Raw genomic sequence first — 22,119 nt, forward strand, 5'->3', positions numbered from 1 at the left:
TAGCGATACAAATGTGTAAAGCTTGTCTTAGCTTGACAAGCTTGTCAGAGCAAATAACTCCCCTAGGAGTGGTTTTAATATGCGTGGAAGCACTGCCTCAGAGTGGCCAACTTTGGAACTGCAACCATTTTGAAGAAGAAGGGGAGGAAAAACTATTAAGAATACTTTTTTTTTTTTTCATTATAAAAATGATAACATGCCCAATTATAGTGTATATTTTAGCAATGAATCGTCTTTTTTACCCATCAAATTAATCATAAACAAGAGACCTTTCCGTCTTTTCAAAAATAAAACATTTCTCTAGTATTTAGGTTTAGTAATCTATAAAACGGCGATTACATCTTTTCTTTCTTTATCTTTTTAGAATTTGCAACTACCTTGTTATTTTTAAATAGAACAATCGGTGTGAACATAAGGCGCTATATAAATAGACATTATTATTATTATAACATAGCTTTTTTGTTTACCACGTTTGAAATATATGTATTTGTATATAATTACATCTATTCCCTATAATTGAGATCTTGACTAATCATCGAATGTTAGTTCAAGTATTAACATAGAGTTACGTCAGAATTAAACGTTAAAAGTGAATTGTTTAAAGAGGCTACACAACACATGTCGTTGAGCCTTACGTTTCTTTTGATTTTAAATAATGATACATTTTCCAAGTATGCAGGCTCTGTGGACGTTTTCTTGCAAAGCATACTCCCTCAGCTCCACAGCTTGAGGCATACCTGGGACACACACTCACACATTGTTCCACCCTCGCTGTGACGTACATGTTTCCGCCTCTCCCTCTCCAACAGAGTGCATCTGCTCGCAATTCTAATCTTGCCTAAAATCACAGAGATTATCCAGCATCCATCTGTCCAGAGAGAACCACAGAGAAATCATCCTCAAGATCTAGTAACCAAACAAGAATCAGTATCATCGGGGTTTAAACTCATCATCATTTTGGAATTATTTCTTCCTTTAAACAGTTCAGATAAACTTTATTATACAGAAGGATATTTCACATGAACTTACATATTTTTTTACACTGATTCTGAGTCGCCACACACTTCATTTGGAAACAGGTAGACGATATCTATAACTAAGACAAAGAACACTGATACAACATTTAAAAATGAACATCTCCAAAAGGATCAGCCATTCTTGACATTTTTTAACAAAATGATTTTCCCTTGTTGAATGATCTTCTCACTCCTGCAGCTCCATTGCACATTCTTACTGAACGAGGTGAGAAACTATCAGAAGAGTCTCTTTATTCTTTTCAAATCTGATTGTCTGCATAACTTGTTGAATAGTTGATGCCTCTGCCGCATGTTCAGATGCAGCATATTGTACTGTACTACTTCCACAAAACAATACAACAGTTCACCTCTGCTCATGTTCTCAGGAGACTCCATTACCCAGCTGCCTGTGCTAGAAAATGCTGCTTTAGGGCATTCAGAGAAAATGTGGTGATGGCTTACTACATTTATTAAATAAATACAATATGAACATATAAACATAGGATGATCTGTTTTTTCCCCACTTTGTTGTTGCCATCAGAACACAAAATAACCTTCACTGCGCATGAGTGTGTTTGCATGATATTAGCACCTAATGTGTGTGTTTAAAAGGAGAGGAGGGCTGTGCATTGCTTTGCTCATCAAGACATGCTCACTGCACAATGTTTCAGCACCTGCACCCAACACAAAGATAGACAATGAGTGAGGCTCATGATTGATACACAAGCGAAAAAAAGGTTGATAATATAATAATAATAATAATAATAATAATCATAATGGAGGAGGACAGGAAGACCAGAGATTAAAAAAATACTTAAAGCTGTGTGTAGCGCTTGTTACTTTCACACTCTACTTGTCACTCCATTCCACACCAAGTCAAAAGTGTTTCGTACCTTTTGACCCATAAACCAGGCTGGCCATGACCTAGTTGGGTCAGACTCAGGTGATATTTATCTCACCACCAAATGCATCTTTATCGTCCATCACCATCAGAAACATGCTGCGTCCTGCTAGGTTTGCTGAAGCAGCGGGACATGCACAATTGTGTGCCGGATACTTCATTAATTTGAATAAATAACATTTAGCTGCATCTTGACATTCATATTTTTATTCTTTACCCTCAAAGCTAACAATATGAAAACAATGAGGAGCTTGAAAAAAAGGTTGTTGCGCACTCAAATGTGTAATCGGGACCAACCGGTTCATCAGGTTTGTTGACTCTGACTTCGTCCCTGTGTGGGATTATTGAGGGGCCTCTGATCTTAAACTTATGATCTTGGAATTTTTGGCTTTATCTCGGTCGTGACTTTAAACATAACTAGTTTGATGGAACACTTGGAATGTGAACCAGCAGGGCTCTCTAAGCAGGTTCAGGTGTAAGATCCTCCCAATTAAGGCAAACATCTGATTAAAACATTGTGCAGTTAACATGACTTCCCATCCAGATACTCGCAACATTAAAGGACTCCTGCCGAAGCGTTGTCAGACTCAAAGAATGTATGAAATTATCGGCTAAATCACTTTTTTTATGTTTACATGAACCTCCACAGACCAGTCAACCTCATATGACACCAAACAAATGCAACAATCAGCCATTTTTCTCATAGGCAAAATTTACACCACTATTGCATGAAAAACACTGCCAGCTACTGGCGGGAGGTCACTAAGCGAGTCGCGATCTTGGGTATCTGGAAATCTTATATTGTAATTCAGATATTGTTTCCCCTAACAACAACAGTACACATGTAAGCTCTTGCAGGTCACATATAAAAAAGTGCCCGGCAGGTGTTGGCCCTCTGGCCTTAAGTTTGACACGTGGTGTCAGAAAATTCAGGAAGAACTGCAAACATCAAATCTGAGATAAGATAACACATTTATGACAAACAAAATTCTGCCCCAGCCATTTGAAAGAATGGACTCAGCTTAAGGAGACAAATAGCCATTTGTAGACTGAGGAACAGAAAAAGAGATGGAGGGAGAATGATGATTGATGTGATTCCAACTATTGAACAATGGTCCTGAACTTTATCGTGTGCTGGTACATGTAAGTGCATGGCATGTCTTTGCTGCGTATTTGGACCTCAAAAGTTGTGTCAGGTTGTTGACAATGATTGTCATGTATGTAGGCCGTGTCTGCTGTAGGTTCTAGGCCAATCACAATGAGCTCAGATACAGCCAGGATTGAATAAATAACCTCAAATATTGTCATGCACTCCCTCAAACACACAAACTCTCAAACACATTAATACACAAACACACACACAATGAATCCATGTGCCCAGAAGTCCCCTTGGCGGTGCAGTGAGCGACGATCCCTTAACAATCTTCTTCTTTTTATATTGATCAGTTCATTTTCTATGTCAGCTCCTTCTTGTCTTCTCCTCCGTATCTGTAAGAATTGTTTCCAGGCGGTTGAACGTACTCTTCAGACTTGTCCCAGTCTGACACCCACCCAGCTCCCCCACCTCCACCTCCAGCTCCTCTGCCATTTGAACCCACCACCTGCTGATTTATGGCACCGTACTGCCCACCTCCTCGGTACAAATCCTCAGTTTCATTGGCCAATTCATCTTCATCGATGATGCCACACTTCTCCTCACTGGTGTCCTCGATATCTGCCCATGGCTGCTTCTCTCCTGACGCAAAGAGTCCTGCAGATTGAAAAAAAAAAGAAGATGAATCGTCACATTATTTGACTAAATATGAACAACTCACCGTAGAATATTACTCCGCCATAGTGGACAAGAGATGCGATGAGAAAGACATACTGCCACTCCTCACGTGTCTGTGATGATGTTCAAGTTAAAATGGATCCGTCTCCTCGACAAACAGTACGTCTACCTTGTGTTTGGTCATGGCTCCAACGATGAGAGGACACACCATCCCAGACAATGTTCCCACACCGTTTGAGATGCCCATCAGGATGCTGGCATATCGAGGAGCAATGTCCAGGTGATTGACGTTGAATCCTGTGAAATAAGTTAAAATATGAATATAATTTGAACAGCAATCTAGTGTATATGGTAAGTTATTTCTTACCTGAGATTGCAAACCCACTGAAGCCAACAGCCAGAACTAAGAAGGAAATAGCAATCCCTTTGGTGTGAGAGAACCCGACTACCAGCAGCAGGGTGGCCTCCATCCCAAAACCTACAGCAAAACACCTGTCTGTCAAAGATGGCTGTGGTCGTTGTATACTACTGTCCGTTTCCTACTTAAATGTTCGTGCTCTGGCTTTTCAAACACTGGCAGATTCTCCGCTAACAAAACGTATTGTTTTTTTGGGAAGTTGAAGGAGAAGATAAAACTTAAATATCTGACCTTAATACTGACACGTTAGCTAACCTATTCAAATAATAGGATGTAATGCATATCAAATTAGAATTTAAGACGAGTGTCAGGTGTGTGTGAAGAAGATTTTTTTTCTTCCCCTCATGTCTTTTCCTTTTGCCTGCCTTACCTCCGCAGTTCATGAGCTTCCGGACGTTGGTGGTGGTCATCAGGTTGTGGGTCCTGAGGTAGTCTGCCAACTGGCCTCCAAGTGGGACAATGATTGTCATCACCAGATGGGGCAAAGCCGACACCATGCCCACCTGACAAGGGACAGCACAGCCAAAAAAATCTAATTGGACTTAAAGATTTAATCATCTGAGATTTTGGAATTCCCTAGTAATGATAAGAAAACATAAATACTAAGACAATGCACATAAAAGTTTTCTACATATCACATCAATATTTTTAGAAGCTTGTATCGGTGAAATATTTGCAAATATCTAGAAAAACATATATTACGTTTTTGTTTTGGATTGTTTCATGTTCTGTCGAGGAGGTTTTACATAGACTTTGACAAGGATCTGTCAACCCTTCTTTGTTCACTCAGTCTCTGCTGCTCTTCTACTCATACTTTGACGTTTTAAAACAGTGTTTCTCACAGGTTTACACAGTAAAATATAAGCTGTGTTTCTACAAATCTCCACTGTGAATCGTTTCTAAGAAACAAACACGTTGTTTTTGGAGATATGAGAGGCCAAAGGTAATACAATATGTATTTTTCTTAATAGCTGACTATGAGCAATAATGGTATGAATTAGTATTTTTTTTTAAAAACTGAAATATCTTTGATCACCTTGCTGATTTCAAATCCAAACACTTCTTCAAAGTACGCTGGCTGGCTGATGAGCAGGAGGTAGAAAGTCCAGCTCCTGCAGAAGTTGGCCACAATGATGGCGTACACTGGCATGGAGGTGAAGAAGTGTCTCCATGGAGTTTTAAATTTCTGCAAAATAAAAGTCAGTTTTAGAGAGAACAACATCACACATCTGTGTAGGAAGGAGCTTACGTGAAGGGGGTTGAGAAAAGTCGCAGACTCTCCAATGGCATCTTCGATGTACTTCCTCTCTTCCTCAGTGATGGTGGGATGAGCAGCAGGACTCTCGTATGACACCAGAACCCAGAACAAGTACCAGAATATCCCAAAACATCCTGGGAATGTCAACGAAACCACACAAATCAAAGATGTTATGGAGTTATAATGATGACTGTGGCATGCCATACTGACCATAAACGTAGAATACTGAAGGCCATCCTGTGTATTGCACCAGTATCCCTGCTAAAGGCATCGCAACAACAGCTCCAGCATAGGATCCTGAGGAGAAAAGTGCCATGTCAGATTCTAATTCGGATCCTATGCAACGTTACCAGTATGTATAGTAAAACTTTGACATGCAAGGTTTTCTATCAGTGTTGCTCTAAATCTCTCTAAGTAGAATTATTCTCTCATCAAGATACGATGGTGCATTTTACCACAGAAGGCTGTTGTTGCTAAACGACTTCTCTCCAGTGGAGGGGCCCACTTTGCCCAGATCCCATGGCAGGCTGGGTACGACACGCCCTGCAGGAGGCAGACAGGGAGTCACTACTGTGGCACAGAGGCAACATTCCAACAGATGACAGAAACTAAACCTCCACAAGGCCTTGACATATCCTGACTAGGATGACGCAGCTGTAATGGCAGCGAGCGGCTGAAGGGATCAGCATGTTGAGGGTGGACGTGGCCACAATGGCAAAGCCGAACACTCTGGACCAGAACAAAGATAATGTGTTAAAGCAGGGTATTCTTCAGTTTTCTGTCAACTCATGAAGAGTAGCAGGGTCATCCATCTAACTATTCATAGGTTTACCTATTAGCTGCAAATTTTTGGCATATAAACCCTCCTGGGATTTGTGTGACAATATATCCCCAGAAGAAGGATCCATGGATCATCCCTACAGTCTCTGGGTCCCAGGTGAACTGTGCAGCCTGCAGAAAAAAAACAATTAAACTATGGATGCTCATAAAACCTCAATGTTAGACATTGTTGTGGCAAACATGAAGATTTGACGCTTTAATTGATGAAACGATGACAAAAAGAGACCAAAAGTGTTTATTTTTACACTCCACTGACAGTTTGAGAGCAGCAAGCCTGTGATCATTATTAGACCTAGAAATAATTGTAGGTCCAATCCAACTCGGATGAGGGAGAATCTAACATAGTGGAAGGCACTTATTTATAGAACATGTAACAGATGATGTTCACATGTTCGGTTCTCTACACCTAAAATTAGATTTCAAAGTAACTTCATGAAGAAACTACGCTGCAGGACAAATGTGAGCTCTTTACTTTCTGATTGACAGGCAAGGTTTTAAATATTCTCGTGTTCTAACTGAAATAAAACCTACTTTTTTTTTTTAAATCCGTCAAACCAGACACGGATAATGGGAGCAGGCAATATTTAGAGAACAAAATGCATATTTGACAAACTGCCTGAAACAGGAAGTATGAGTTTGACGTGATATTGTTATATCTATATTCTTGATCCATCTATTTTAATTACAACAGTGTTTTTCCCTTCATCAAACACTTCCATCAAATTAATCCCCTACAACTTTACTTATATAGCGATTGGAAGTCTCTGTATAATTTATGAAATCCATAATCTCCGTTCCTTATCTTATCTTAAACCCTGGCCATCTTTAAAGTTAATCTCACATCTTAATGTATCAACATTCTCCTACTTTGAGCCAACGATCTGGCGGGCCATGTAAAATGACTTTGCGAGCCGGAATTGGCCACCGTGCCTTCAGTTTCCTACCACAACACAGTAATGATTCTGTGTTTGATCTCTGCCTCCACTCACCACAAGAACTTCTTTATTGCCCTTGTAGACAGTGTGATCGTTGACCATACTGACGATGGCCACTCCCAAGTTGCACCGGATCCCAAATGAGATACAGAATCCCAGGCCAGACAGGATGGCAATGATGTACCGTCGCGGCAAACCAAAGCAAGTACAGTCGACCACCGGGAGCTCCTTCTCCTCCACGAGCTGAGGTCGACCCTCTGCGGACAACTCAATGGTTTCTCCATTCGGCTGCTTCTTGTCGATCAGCCTGAGACACATTTGAAAGAGGGATCCGTCAAACACAGTCATTTTTGGATTGCACTCTATTTATGGAATTCCTCAAAAGTACAACCTACTGTTGTATTTTTGGTAGACTAGCATGATCTTGAGGGTATTTGTTTCCACTCTTTATTCATGTTTTCACTGCAGACACCCTCTATTATTCATGTGCTCCTCAAAAGCAGTAGCACACACACGCACCGGGCGACAACCGGCGCCATGTTGCAGCATGAATCACCCAGTATCTGCTCCTTTAGTGAGCCTGGTACCTGCTGCCATACAGGTGCTGCACTCGATGGCCACTCACACACAAATAAACAACCCTATACTAGATCAACGTGTCAAAATTGTGAGATCAGGAGAATTACAACACAAAGCAACAGCTTTTTACAAATTAATTGGTAACTATTGACCTTCTGATTTAAAAACATCTTGTTGTTTCATGATGTTATTTCAAGGCCACATTAGGTGTCAGCAGAGCAGCCATCTGTTAGTTGTAACCTCTATGCAGTGAAAAACACACAAACAGACAAATGGAAAAAGTGCAAATTCCTAATAAAAAATACATAATTGTGTTTCTTCTACAAATGTAAAATAATTTTTTTCTCAAATTTACAAGCACTTGAGAAATGTGCTCGCCATGTAATCTGTCATTATCTCTTCATATTCCTGCATGTCTGTCTGTTTTGCAGCGTGCAACATTCATCCCATCGTCACATTGCTCAGTTATGCACATGGATTTCTTTCCCTCCCCCATTTGTGCTCTCACTAAATAATCTCCTGCTTCCGATACAAACAGTCATTCTGGAAAGATTCATGGATTAAACCTGGATTTTCTGAGGAGAACTATAAAGTGACCGTAAAAATGATTTGTCCAACCTTTTTCTAACCCGATAAATTATTGGTGTGGCACCACACACTCTTTATATGTAACCTCATTCAGATTGGGATTATAAAAATGATATACTTCTGGAATTGAATATGAAGGCCTCGCACTGGGCGTGGCTCTACTACATGTCTCTTACATGATAATTGGCTGATTGAGACTATTTTATTTTGTTAAAAAAAAAAAAAATTCATTCAGATGAGTAAAAAAAAATCTGGTGGGTTGCAGGGGGCAAGGAAAACTACCTTGTTTGTAGCCAATGGTAAAATGACTGTGACAGTTCATGCTGGTCTTTAAACTATTATTTTTGTTTATTTATACAAAGAATATTTTAATAATGTGGAAAAGATCCGCATTACTCAGTAAGTAGAGGATTTCCAAGGAGTGATATGTCACTTAAGGATTTACTTCGGTTCAGCGCTGAGTAGTACATAACACCAATCTGCATTCAGTACAGCCAAACAGATTTCTTTAAATGATGTTTGACTTGTTATATTGGATTACTAGCTAATTTCCTACTTATTAGGTCAAACATTCAAAAGAAAAGAAAGAAGCATACATATTTATCTCGTCAACAAACCAAATGTCACTCAGAAATTGGCATGAAAACTTCTTAAATGAAGTATCTGGCAGCATAACCACCATCATCATTTTTAAGAAAGGAAGTTTGTAAAAAAAAAAAAAGAAGCCTTTTAGACAGAATATCTTCTTATGTATTTTGGCTTTCAATGAACAAATGTGCTGATGTGAGTGCTGGGCATCCTCCGACTGAGTTGCTGAAGGTTACATCCTCATTAGACCTGATGACAGATTGCAGCCTGTGAACTTCACATATGCTACCAGCTAACAAGACTTGCCCACGGCAGAAATCACAGTTCATTACTGACACCTCCCCAAAACAACCACCCGGCTATTAATGTTCTCAAATAGATAAACAGTGAGTGTAAATAACTTGGTGTGCAAACAACAGGGTTCTTCATAAGTAAGTACTGAAAGAAATGCTACAAATTGACAAAGGGTTGGATGAAAAAGTTTCTTTCGCATGAGGTGTCTAATGCAGATGTAATGTCACTCAGCTGGGAGCACGTAATGAGCGAGAAAACCGGAGCAGGCAGGAGGCTGGACACCCTGGGCTCTTTGAAAAAGGTAATTATTACAAGAGAAACATGAGAATTACCAAGCATGATGTGAGCAGGTAGATAAAAGCATCATAGTAACAGTAGGAGTGAGTTTTGCAATGTATTAATGAGGAATTAATCAGCCTGTCTTTGGGCCTGGCAACACTTTTACCAGCACACAATTAACACTGACACGAACGTGCTGGTGAGCGGCCGATGACCTTTGTTCCCCTGTATATTAAATTCACTGAGCATCCTGTGTAATCCGCTCATAAGAGGATGATAGAGATGGGGGGGAGACAATCCAGCGGCAAAAATATTATATAAGAGCAGACGCTGTCTTCGCTAAAATTCTTTTTATTTGCGAAATTGATCTTGTCATTTCAACTGCTGTGTTACCGCTTTCCATCACGAGCCATCTCTGTCCCTTCAGTAAACAGATTGGGTCTCAGTGGGACAGCGTCACCTAGGGAGACACCCCCTTCACCATCCTGCTCTCCTCCCCGTCACATTCAAACATGCACAAAAATGACCTTCATAGAAAAGAAATATTGACGTTGATTTAAAGTTAGATGTGACCACAAGCTTATATATTAAGCGTAATTTCATTTTTTGTAATCAAATAAGCTTTCTCCGTTTGCCTTATTCCCCCCTAATATATGCTTGACAACGTGTCCATTAGTTGTGGCAATCAATCGAAAATTTGCATCTAGACAGATGCAGATATATTTTTATGATTCATTCCACTAATGAACTGAACAATGATGTGGTACTTTGAGCAGATACAAAGGATTTTTAATAAAGCGTGATTGGTAATTTTTTTTTTAAATTTATGCTCTGTTGTTATCACATTTTTGGCTATTCATTTTAGTACTCACTTTAGTGCTTAAGTGATGATAAATAATGGAAATATACTGTTCTATTCGTTCTATTAACAACTACTATCAATATAGGTTAGTATAAAACTGCTACTTTTACTTTCACAGTTAAAATGATGACACCAAAATTGCCAATATTCACTGATCAACTAAATCATTATGACCACATTCTTGTTGCTGTGTTGCTTGTGCTGGTCCAATGAGCATTAAACTGGAGCAAACACTAGCTGGTGTGGTCCTATTCAACCACTGTGTAAAATGTAAAAGGTATATGGAGTCAGATCATCTTTCTGTATACTCCGAGGTCCAGTCTGCTTATATGCTTTTAGAGGTCACCAGAGAATCGACAGCATCTGACATCTTTCTATCTGGATCAGCATTGCAGCAGAACTCATACAGAATCTCATCTGTTGGACCAGATTAAATGATCACACCTCTAGTCCTACAAAATGAACAAAATCCCTAGTCAATCACTTTTTACTTGAAAACATTCATTTGCTCTCATTTTAACTACCATCTCTAATGTTTGTCCTCCACTTTGAAATAAGAGAATGGAAAGGCCTGTTTGCATGCAGGAGTGCAATATCAATAAAGAAGATTAAACGACATTAGAACAGAGGAATTGGATATAATTGAATGCAAATTGATTTCAATTAAATAAATGTTGAGGTTTGTGACCATCATTAGTCAAGTTGAATGACTTGATTAGCATCCAATTATTGCTTATACCAAATAGAAAAACGCAGGCTAAGGTGATCTTAATTCTACAGTTAACATTTGTTTGTCTGGAGCTTCTTCAATTAGCCATTAAGTTATTATATAAGTGTTGAGTCCTCTCAGTTTACACATAAAGGCCATTGATTCAAAATGTGAAAATCACTGATAAGCTAATATCCAGTTACTTTCAGCCCAACTCAAAACGCAGCTTACAATTACATTAAAAAAAAAAAATTCCCCAAGAATTTAGTTTGCTCTGAGCAGTGAGCAAGTTCCCAGGCCAAGACTTTGCTACATCTCTGGTACAAAACTATCCAAGTCTCTAAAAAACAATGATGAATAACATGAATCAAATGGTAAAAACAGAACCTTTATCACCTCCACTAAGTGACAGAGAATGTGAGCGGAATGATCTCTGTTTTATTCCTTGCATTGCCTCTGGGTCAAGTTGAACAAAATCCATCACTTGGCCCAGAAGTAGCACAAGGGATACCATAAACACATTTGTTTTTGGCCCTTCTGGTCACCTTGACCATGAGATAACACAAGGGTTAAAAACGAATTAATGCTTTATTCTTGCATTAGCAGGAAATCATTCTACAGAAGGGGAGGGTGTTAGTTTTCACATGGAAAGAATAAGATGAAATATCTGAAGAAGATTTCAGTTTTGGGTATCACTTTTTGCTTTATGCTTACCTAGTATAACTGAATATTGAAACAGCAGATGCAATCTGATGGAGAAATTCTTTAAATAATAGATGGACTTCTGGCTGCTTTCATCAGGAGGGATCACGGTTTTGTCTGCGAAATGTTGGTGCGATTGCACATATTCGCCCAGACCAGGGATGCCCTTCGCACACATGCTCGTACAAACTGGGTGAACTAAACCATCACTTTTCCACATCAAATCATTTAACCATGTCAGTTGACTTGCTTAAGCCTAAAAGACACGCCTTCTGAGATCAACCAGATACTTTTCTCTCAGCGTCATCTGCACAGGACTGAGGACCTGAGAGAGACAAAGCTTCAACCGTGCGTGTTAATCTGGAACAGGATGAAATTTATCTGAGCTCAATAGATAGATGGATGGATGGAAGGATGGATGGATGGATGGAAGAGGGAGCGGCTGGAGGAAGTGACATGGGCTGGGATGGCGGGAGTGGGAGGGGAGAGTTTAGGGATTTGCGTCGCTCGACAGCTGGACTGAAAAACAGGCTATTTCAGGATGGGATTTATACGTTGGGTTGTTACCTCAAATCCTAGGAGAGTGAAAGCTTAAAGCTATGCATGAGGTTCTATCGCTGACTTTAATCACTCTTTTTTTCACAAAATCATTGTCGTGCACACTGGATCGTGTTGCCCCGCTCGTCATGACACAGTCTTTTCACTTTGTTTCAGAGCATGAACACTTGGAAAAAGAAGAAGCTGAGTGATGTTGCCCAAAAATTCAACCTTACCATCTTCAGAATTTCTACTTTAATACATAAAAATAATAATAATAATAATTTTAAACACAAATGGGTGGGTGGGTGGGTGGGTGGATGGATGGATGGATGGATGGATGGATGGATGGATGGATGGATGGATGGATGGATGGATGGATGGATGGATGGATGGATGGATGGATGGATGGATGGATGGATGGATGGATGGATGGATGGATGGATGGATGGATGGATGGATGGATGGATGGATGGATGGATGGATGGATGGATGGATGGATGGATGGATGGATGGATGGATGGATGGATGGATGGATGGATGGATGGATGGATGGATGGATGGATGGATGGATGGATGGATGGATGGATGGATGGATGGATGGATGGATGGATGGATGGATGGATGGATGGATGGATGGATGGATAGATAGATAGATAGATAGATAGATAGATAGATAGATAGATAGATAGATAGATAGATAGATAGATAGATAGATAGATAGATAGATAGATAGATAGATAGATAGATAGATAGATAGATAGACATGTGCTAAGAGCATTACATAATCACATTATCTTCTCAGCTGAACCCTGATATTAACAAATGTGTCAGTAATCCATTCTAACAGAAGCAGAAAATAATAATGTTCATGGAAAATTTGGCGAAAAAACATTTTTAAAATGTATAACATGTTTTTTTTCTTTCTAAATCGGATACAATTGCTGAGTTCGTTGTACTTAATCAAATGTCAATAAAATGATCACATTGATCAATGACTGGTTCGCTTATCCCAAACACTCTTGAATAAGTTTCTTTTTTTTATCTTTAAAAAATGTCTGATGTATTTTCTCACTTAAAGTTCTAACTGCTCGCTGACGGTAGTGGGAGACCCTCGGTGAGCCGCAGCCTCCACTGTCCCGCACACAGAGGCATCATCAGAGTTGTAAAATGTTGTAAATACCTGTTTATTTTCCCCAATGTTTTCGCAGCGACCGCCTTAAACCTATCTGGTCGGACCTCCATCCTCGCTGCTCCGTGACCCGGCCGGTGTGCTAGAGTCCCGCACGAACACGCGCAGGGCTCGCGCTCCTTGCTTCCTCCTCCCTCGAGCTCCAGAGGTGGACAAACGACGAAGTTACGGGATTTTTTTTTTCCAAATTAAAAAAACGCAGTTCAAGAATAGTTTAATGAAAAAGCCCAAGTATGCTTGCGATATAAGTTTTTTTTTTTGAATTGTCAGTTTAAAATTGCGCTTTATTTTACCCGTTTGGATTATTGAGAGGATTTTCTCCACACAATACACATGAACATTTTAACTGTGTTTATTTATTCATCAGTCATTTACAGTACAATGCTATGATGCCACACAGTACATAATGTGGGCTCATCTAATAAAAAACCATTCACTTTTGAGGTAAACTGATAAAGATTTTTATAGATATTGTACATTCACACACTTTTTTTTCCTCGGTAAAGAAATTTCACATTTTATGTAGTTCCAAAAAATACTGCAGACATGCCTCTATTTGTCAACATCTAATTTTTCATATTCAGAAGTTTAAAAAACGTCATTGAGCACACTAAAAAAAAAGAAGATAGTTTTTAACACTTTATATACATTCACTACAAACATTAGCAGCTTTAAAAAATGTGTTTTATATGAGGGTAAAATGATAAACTAAGCATTTGGTTTAAAACCAAATAAAATTAAAAAAAATAGGCTGCTAATAGTCGTTCTTCTTTGGTAAAAATAAATTTGGCTTCACAACAATCCAGACTGTTGAGTCAGATGCCAAGTACAAGATACACAGGCTTTGTTCATTTCTCTTCCCGTCACATTTGGCGGTCTTCACAACCAACATTTCACACACATCAGGTCCAAATTTTACACTCTGGTATCTTGTTCATCTTCCTCTAGTTGAGAAAGGAGCCTATAATTTTCATTTGCCATTGGCAGGAAGATTGTCCTCGGGTGACCCACATCTTCCTCAGAGTTCACTTGTTGGGAGTTGGAGTCCAATAGTTCAGTGGAGTTGCATTTTGTGTATAGTTCTCTGTGGATTTGTTGATCCGTTCCCTCATCACCTGATGGGTTCCTTTTCAGCATAGAATGAATATAGCCAATAGGCACAGGCAGGGTGGCGAAGATGATGAGCAGGACAATCATGGCCAAAGCCCAACCCGGGTATTCTAGTGTCTTCTCAGATGCCTGAAATAAATACAGTTTAGAAAAATTAAGTTTAAAACATTGAGGGTGTATTCTTTAATATGCAGGTTGTGTAAATAGTTTTTGCCACTTTTCCTATAATGTTGAGGTTTTTGTGTTTTATATATGATGTAGATGAATGTGTGGAGTTTTCTTACAGTAATTTGATTCCACGATGTGTATGTGGGGCTTTTAAAGACAATCCGTAAAAAGCTGGCTGCCAGAAGTCCAATCATGGCCAGCGGACAGACGTACTTCCAAAGATATTTGTACAACACTGGAGGGCGCCATTTCAACATGTCCTCAATATCATCGAGGAAGCTGTAGAATAAAAAAAAAAAGTATAATAATGCATTTCATTTCGCGAGAACTTATAAGTTGAAGCTGGTGATGATGAAAATAGTGAACAACAAGAAATTGCTTTTCAAAGAAGCCTCTTACCGATCGGTTCCGTAAACCCAAGATACAGCAAGGGTCTCAAAAATCACCACAATGATCAGAGGCAGTGTTGCAGAGTAGTCGTCAAACATGGTCACAAAGTAGTTACCCGAGCGCTGGGTGAAAAGAAGCCCGATCAAGAACCCTAAGGCACAACTGGACACTGAAAGGAAATGGTGTCAAAGTGTAAATTAATGGGGATCTAAGGACATGAAGACAAACAAGGGTTGTGTGTACCAGTGAGTATTGTTCTGTGTCGGCCGAGAACGCTGAAGTTGTCCATGAGAGGTGTGAGGATTCCCTGCATGGTTCCAAACATGGTGCTGAGGCCCAGGTTTAGCAGCATGAGGAAGAACAGAGTGGACCAGAAGGGGCTGCCAGGGAAAAGCGCCATCACCTCAGTGAACGCGATGAAAGCGAGACCAGTGCCCTCCACACCCTGAAAGAATGAGAAGGAAAAACACTTCTGTGGTGCTCAGGAATGATCATAAACTGAGCTTTATTTAAAAGAGAACTTTTTTTTTTTCAATAGGAGGCTAACTATGTGATGAATTGTTTTGTGTTTTTTAGAGTATTGTGTCTTTGATAAAACAAACGGAGGAAGGAACTTAACATGAGACTTCACAGCTTGTGTCCACTGCCGCAGGAGCCTCAGTATATAGATCACATGTGTTTTTGTCTAGGTGTCCTTCACATATTTTATAGCACAGAGTAGATTCTTAAAGGGTCCTGGGAACACAAGGACCTCAACATTCTCAGTATTGTTGCCAAACCTAGCGTACTCAGGACTACCTTAACCGATAGTGCGTTTGTATGAATAAAGTTATGAGACTATAGACGTATAGTAAACAAAAATATTAACAATAGAAACTATAAACGATTCTGTTTATTTTAACACCAACAATAGTCTAAATTTCACTGACCTTGTTCATCTCATTTTCTAAACTGCAGTCGGTGATGTTTGCACCGACCATGGAGCCGTAGTGACCGTACCACTCTCTGTATTCAGGAACTGACACAGAACTGGGGTCGGACATGTTGAACCACGGCCACCAGTGCTGATCACTGCTCTGAGTGGACACGAGGTTGAGCACTTCCAGATTCCTGCAAGAGAAAAAAAAAGAAACGTCAAAAAAACACTCAGAAACTACATGCATTTACAACATCACAATGGTATAAATACAACATTAATACAACAAAGCAGGTACCCTTTTTATCTTCTAATTTATTTCTAGTCGTTTTACAGCTTGTTAATGGGCTAACTGTGGTGTGTAGTACAGGAGCACCTCAGGGGACACTACTGGCCCCTCTCATCCTCTGATCACTGTCATCAGTGAGAAGAGAAGCAGATGAGAGTAGCACGAATGCTGCTCCCATGATGCAACACTAATAGATTAAGGGACTCATTCATTCCTCGTGCTATTAGGCTGTTTAATTCTGAGTCTGGGGCAGTTTGAGTTTGAATTTGTTCTTTTGTTTGCACTTTGTTCTTGTTTTTATAAAAGTTGCTGTATCAAACTGGAAACCAAATTTCCCGAAGGAGAATTCCAGAGGGATTAATAAAGTCAGTCAGTCAATCTATCCATGTATTTATCTAATAAAATGAACTATATATGATGAAACATATCAATGTATTAATGGATTGGACAAGATAGATACTCAGCCACACAGCGCAGGGCGATGTTCTTGGCCCGGAAACCGAGGATGACGAACACCACCAGTGTTGCTAGAACAGATGTCATGAAGTTGATCCCGGAGACCAGTAGCGCGTCCCGGTGGCAGTTGTTGTGGACTGGGTTGTAAGAGGAATATGCGATGACCGAGCCGTAGCCCAGTCCCAGAGCAAAAAACACCTGTGTGGCAGCTTGACGCCAAACCTGCACGTTACCTAAGATTTCCAGCTGAGCAAAAAAAAAAGAAAGAACGTTTTTAGAAGTGCTTAAAAGCATGAACTATTTGATTTTTTAATGTTAAAGTTAATGTGAATAGAAGTTACAATTATGCTGTCAAGAAAAACTAAACGTACTCTTGGGTAGAACATATACGTTATTCCATCAATGGCACCGTCCAGTGTCAGTCCTCTGATGAGGAAGATAAAGAGGACCACATATGGGAACACTGAGGAAAAGTACATCACCTGTGAACAGAAACAGAATAGCGTATGAAGGACGAGCAACGACAGAGATTCAACTTTTAGAGACGGACCCTGGCTGAAGACTTGATGCCTTTGATCATGGCCAGCGCCACAATGGCCCACGCGGCACACAAGCAGCCCGTCATGATGAGGTTCATTTCTCCGGAGTCGTCTATAGAGTTTGTGATATTTAGCGCTTTCCGGAACCAGAAGTAGGATGTTGCAGAGCTTTTGGCGCATTCTCTCACTGCGAGGACACAGAAGTTTCATGAAGAAACCACCTATTGAGATCGTGTTCAACACACATGTACCAGTTTCATTCGTGGCCACATCAACAGGACACTGGTTCCATGGCAGAGGATACTGGAAAGAGTTTCCCATGTAGAACAAGCTCCAGGCGATGATGACGTTGTAGTACAGAGCCACGTAGAAGCAAACCTGTGTGAAGAGTGAGAAAATGAAGAGACTATTTGATGAACAGAAGTCAAGAAAGATGGGAAGCTGAAACGGTTAAACTTTTAGGTGAATCTGATGTGGTGATATGAGAAAAAACTGTGTGCGTGTCGGATTGTCTTAGAAACACTGCATCTAAAAATGTTTATTCAGCTTTAAATCAGTTGGATTTTCCTTTGAGGAAATTTCCAGGAACTCTTTTTGGAACGTACACTGGGAGTTCTTGTTCATGGTGAGCTGGCCATGTATGCGAGAGAGAGAACTCTGTTATGCAACATTCAAACAGCATGACGGCGTGCTGCCCCTCTCACATTACAGCGTGTTAGGATGTCATTGTGATCTGCTTTAAACACACATGGTTAAAGTTCAGAGTAGCACTTGGGCGTTCTAAAGCTGGAGGCACGTGGAAATTTAAAGTGAAGACGAAAAAAAAGTGCAAAACAGCAGTCACATGCTGTGTAACTAGAGTGTTGGTTTTGTTGACAGGTGTGAGTGGATATCAAGTGGCGTCTGACGACGAACTCTGAACCAGTCAAGAAAAGTGATTCATTATCCCCACCAGGCAGCTGGAGAAGCCGATCCCTGACAATTTTGGGGAGATGTGCTTCCACACGCCGATGCTCCCCTGACGAATGCTCTGACCAGCGGCCAGCTCCATGAAGAAGAGAGGGACACCCACGACCAGCAAGAGGAACACGTACAGCAGCATGAAAGCGCCTGAATACAAAAAGAAATGTTAGGAAACTACTCTTTCATATGAAACTCTAAGGGCATAAAACAAACTTTCCTTTCAGCTGGAGCAGCTGAAATAATCTAGTGCGTATTGTGCAATAGCCTAGCAGCAGCTAATATTAATAACATGACTACTTCAGATGGGAATACAACTGTGTAACTTGTCACACACCTCCGCCATTTTGGTGGCACAGGTATGGAAACCTCCACACGTTCCCCAGGCCGACACTGAAGCCCACTTGAGCAAGCACATACTGGATTTTGGAATCCCAGGCTGGTCTGTCTTCATCACCAGTCTCATTTCCCAATCCACTATTTAGAACTGAGAGCTGTGATTCCGACTGGGCTTCACCCAGCCAGGCTTGGTCCTCACTGCTGTCCAGTGGAGGCTTATCTGTCTGGAAGAAGAAGAAGGCCAAAAGAAGAAAATCAAGCCAAAAGCACATAGTCCTACACCCTGCAAAACCTTGGAAATGTATTTTTCGTTTATTTGACGTTATATATATATAAAATCTTAAAATGTTTTTCGTTTCATATCATTTTTTCTCTAGAGATTCTAAATATAAATGCGAAAATAATTGAAAGAACTATGGCATACTGTAAATATGCAAGTATATAAAGACACTGCATTACATTTTCTGTTTAATTTGAAGGAATACACGGAAGACATTTATTTAGAATATAAGTATACATGGCACTAAATAACCTTTTTTAAGGCTGTTGGGTAGTTTGCTGACGACGGCAAAACTTTGACCATTTCAGCTTGAGATGATTTAGTAAAAAAACACTTTGTTTCATATGGAAACATTAGACTATAACGGCTTCTTTTGGACACAGCTTGAACATGTGAAATAGTAAATGAGATTATTTAAAGACTACATGGGGGTCAGCTCTGTTTTCCGTTGTGAGAGTATCACATGTGTTCTTAAACCCAGCAGCCTTCATGTGAAAACAGCATGGTAGCACACATGTGCTCGAGTCATGCAACACATAGAACTAAACGAGAGCAAACATCCAAGGTCAGGGGGAAACATAAATATTTCAATATTACAATTATAAAAACACTTTTGTGACTAACTGATAGTCATTTGCATTAGTTACTGTTATTATTAGTTAGATGAATATATATTTACAGATTTAAGACACGTAGTATATATACATATATAAAGTCACCTTGACCATGTATGATTTGAGGATGTTGTTGGAAGTTTATCATCTGATCCTCAGGTATGGCGTTAACCGAGTGCGTGTTTGAGAACATGCTTGTGTTGGTTAAAGTGCCAAACATTCATGACCTTGGTGGATCATGTGAAAGTGCTGCTGCAGCTGGTGAGAATGGAAAAGTACGAGCACAACGTAACACTGGGTCACCCAGGAAGGTATTTCTGTGTATCCACAGCAGTTGGGCCAGTGTTCAGGAATGTAAATCTTCAAAGTATATGTTCTCATTAGATAAGTCCTAAGAGGGCAAATGTGGGGACGAGGGGGGGTCTTTGGAGTAAACATAGTATCCCAGGTACAGGTGAGATTGAGGAGAAAAATACATTTGGTTAGAACTGAGGTTTAATTGTGAACATTTTTCTGCCCTTAATTTCTCAGTTCAGGTCCATCTCTGGGTGCAGCTGGCAAACAGGTTCTCCTTCACTTATTAGAATAATAAAGTTATGATTATTTAACTTAAATAACATTTCACTCACATTCAAGACACTGCAAACTTTTGAAATACTCCCGCATGTTAGAGGAAAGCATCTCTGCAGACCCGAAAACCATTTAAGACACCTTGAAATATGGTGTCCATGATAAACACAGAAACTTTGTTGCACTTGTGAACAATAGAAAATAGCAGGCTAACAAAATATAATTGACATGAAATGTCTAACATTTATTATAAATCATAATATCCTAAAAACAAACATATGTGGGTTAAAAATATAATGAAATGACATCTTGCCATCAATTGTTTTGGTGAATATATGATAAACACCTACAAGGTTGAAGAGGAGCAGTTTAAGGCATGTTATCTTCCAGATGTGCGCAGAAACAAAAGCTATCTTAGTGCACACACACACCATGGGTGAGAAAAAGATAAGACAGTATTTCTTGCAGAGTTAAATCATCTCTTTCGATTCATGTTAAGTTTGTAAAACATGTAATTTCTTGCAGAACACATACATGATGGAGCTCATTTTATTCATCTTTTTCTGTAGAAAAAAAAGATCTAAAAAAAAGATTGACATACTTATATCACCGAATCACCACAACGTATTCTTAATTTCCCCCTATTATGTAATACTAGACTAATAGATTACAAATAAATAAAATGTTTAAAAAAAAAAAAAGTTCAAATCAGCCTTGGGATCATTAATATATACATAAAGCGAAACAGCTAACACCTTGACCAACTTGAAATGACAGAAATATCTGATAAGTAATCCATTTAAAGGTTAAAAACAAACACGGAAAAGGGTCTCTGCAGGATGTTGACTTGAACGTACCATGCTGACAGGCTGCTGGAGCGAATGAGGGGGATTTCTGGTTCCAGTTGTTGTTTCTTTATCCTTCGGATTCGGACACGTCTTAAAACTGCAGAAAAAGATTCGCCGACGTTTGACTTGTTGAGTCGGTTTGACCGACACGTGTTGGATCTTGTGTTGGGACAGTATGATCTTCGGCAGCTAAGAAAAGGTCAAGTTAGTGGACCAGGAGTACAAGAGCCAATGAGAACTCTGGGGGCTGAGCCCTAAGAGAAGGGGCTGCCCATCACCAAAATATACCCTCGCTCGTGGATTTTTTTTAATTTTTTTTTAGCTCTCTTTTAAAAATGCTTTACTCAGCTGCGAATCTTCTAAGATAGTAATGGTAATACACGCCCAGAAGTATAACGTTAAGCACATGAAGTAAAAGTTTGTAGAGGCGCTGAAGCTGCAGCTGAGTGTTGTTAACTCCACTGCTGCTAAGTTCCAGCGAATGACCACAGTGGGAAGTTCTCCTCCACATTCCTCCACATCTCTTCGCTCTCCGTCAGTTTCTGTGATACTAAGAAGTGCAGAAAGTGGAGATTCTAGTGAGCATTAGTGTTTGGTTTGAGGGAAGATAGGTTTACTGTAAATTAATATAAAATATTGCAGAAATTTATATTAGAACAATGTTTCATCTATGATATCAAGGTGTGTATTTTGACAAATCAATATTGAAAAATAATCATTTGAATGAAAATTTAATTTAGATTTTTAACAATAGATTTCCCTATATTCTACATTTAGTTAGTACTGAGTTAAAACGATAAAAGAAAGTTTGAATTTGCATAAAACCTGATTAAACTATTAGCTTTTGATCTATTTTAATTGTTCGAGTTGTGATCTCTCGACGTTTCTTTTAAGCAGATTCAGTGCTGCCATAATGCTCTGGCATTACGCGCACTCTAACTTTGGCGTTGGATGGTTTGGCTTTGATCGCGGAAGCGTCGGATAGCTTTACTCCAGTAGTGGACTGTTAGTTCAAGAGATGGAGAACCGGCTCAAGTGATGCCCTTTCGTCACCGGCCGTAAGCTACTTGAAAAAGTTCATAGCTGCCCGCCCGTTTCGAATGTTGACGGTCGAACAACTGCTGACAGGTGTAAGTCCAGGAGACTGGATGACATAAATCGACCTGACCGA

General features: G+C 39.7%; 2 protein-coding genes across 3 annotated transcripts; both read right to left on the reverse strand.

Moving 5' to 3' along the window:
• Window positions 1-974: 974 nt before the first annotated feature.
• On the reverse strand, window positions 975-13,560 carry slc17a7a (solute carrier family 17 member 7a). 2 transcript variants are annotated; one of them, XM_087810017.1, is made up of 13 exons: window positions 13,461-13,560; window positions 7,194-7,446; window positions 6,197-6,315; window positions 5,979-6,093; window positions 5,820-5,907; window positions 5,575-5,661; window positions 5,356-5,498; window positions 5,143-5,292; window positions 4,477-4,609; window positions 4,056-4,166; window positions 3,858-3,985; window positions 3,732-3,801; window positions 975-3,667 (listed from the first exon to the last, which is right to left on the reverse strand). In XM_087810017.1, exons 1-13 carry the CDS (start codon window positions 13,520-13,522, stop codon window positions 3,372-3,374), a joined length of 1,755 nt encoding a protein of 584 aa, XP_087666143.1. In that variant the 5' UTR covers window positions 13,523-13,560; the 3' UTR covers window positions 975-3,371. The 2 variants fall into 2 exon arrangements, with proteins under 2 accessions (XP_087666143.1, XP_087666142.1); XM_087810016.1 differs by having other exon boundaries at window positions 5,143-5,498.
• Window positions 13,561-13,914: 354 nt separating this feature from the next.
• Window positions 13,915-21,322, reverse strand: slc6a16a (solute carrier family 6 member 16a). The gene is made up of 12 exons (XM_087809222.1): window positions 20,958-21,322; window positions 18,635-18,860; window positions 18,290-18,447; window positions 17,589-17,715; window positions 17,349-17,524; window positions 17,170-17,280; window positions 16,803-17,044; window positions 16,067-16,247; window positions 15,381-15,582; window positions 15,147-15,306; window positions 14,864-15,026; window positions 13,915-14,708 (listed from the first exon to the last, which is right to left on the reverse strand). Exons 1-12 carry the CDS (start codon window positions 20,958-20,960, stop codon window positions 14,385-14,387), a joined length of 2,073 nt encoding a protein of 690 aa, XP_087665348.1. The 5' UTR covers window positions 20,961-21,322; the 3' UTR covers window positions 13,915-14,384.
• Window positions 21,323-22,119: the final 797 nt, after the last annotated feature.

Source organism: Callionymus lyra, chromosome 15 (genome assembly GCF_982586985.1).
Source record: "Callionymus lyra chromosome 15, fCalLyr1.hap1.1, whole genome shotgun sequence".
NCBI lineage: Eukaryota > Metazoa > Chordata > Actinopteri > Syngnathiformes > Callionymidae > Callionymus > Callionymus lyra.

Excerpts from the sequence above, each read along its gene's own strand:
- slc17a7a (XM_087810016.1), bottom strand. The coding sequence starts at position 13,522 with ATGGAGGTCCGACCAGATAGGTTTAAGGCGGTCGCTGCGAAAACATTG. Across the intron at positions 7,447-13,460 it reads ACATTGGGGAAAATAAACAG|GCTGATCGACAAGAAGCAGC; the intron begins GTATTTACAACA and ends AATGTGTCTCAG. Across the intron at positions 5,499-5,574 it reads TTCAGTATTCTACGTTTATG|GATGTTTTGGGATATTCTGG; the intron begins GTCAGTATGGCA and ends TGACATTCCCAG.
- slc6a16a (XM_087809222.1), bottom strand. Across the intron at positions 17,716-18,289 it reads TCGGCTTCTCCAGCTGCCTG|GTTTGCTTCTACGTGGCTCT; the intron begins GTGGGGATAATG and ends CTCTTCACACAG. Across the intron at positions 17,525-17,588 it reads TGTGGCCACGAATGAAACTG|TGAGAGAATGCGCCAAAAGC; the intron begins GTACATGTGTGT and ends GTGTCCTCGCAG.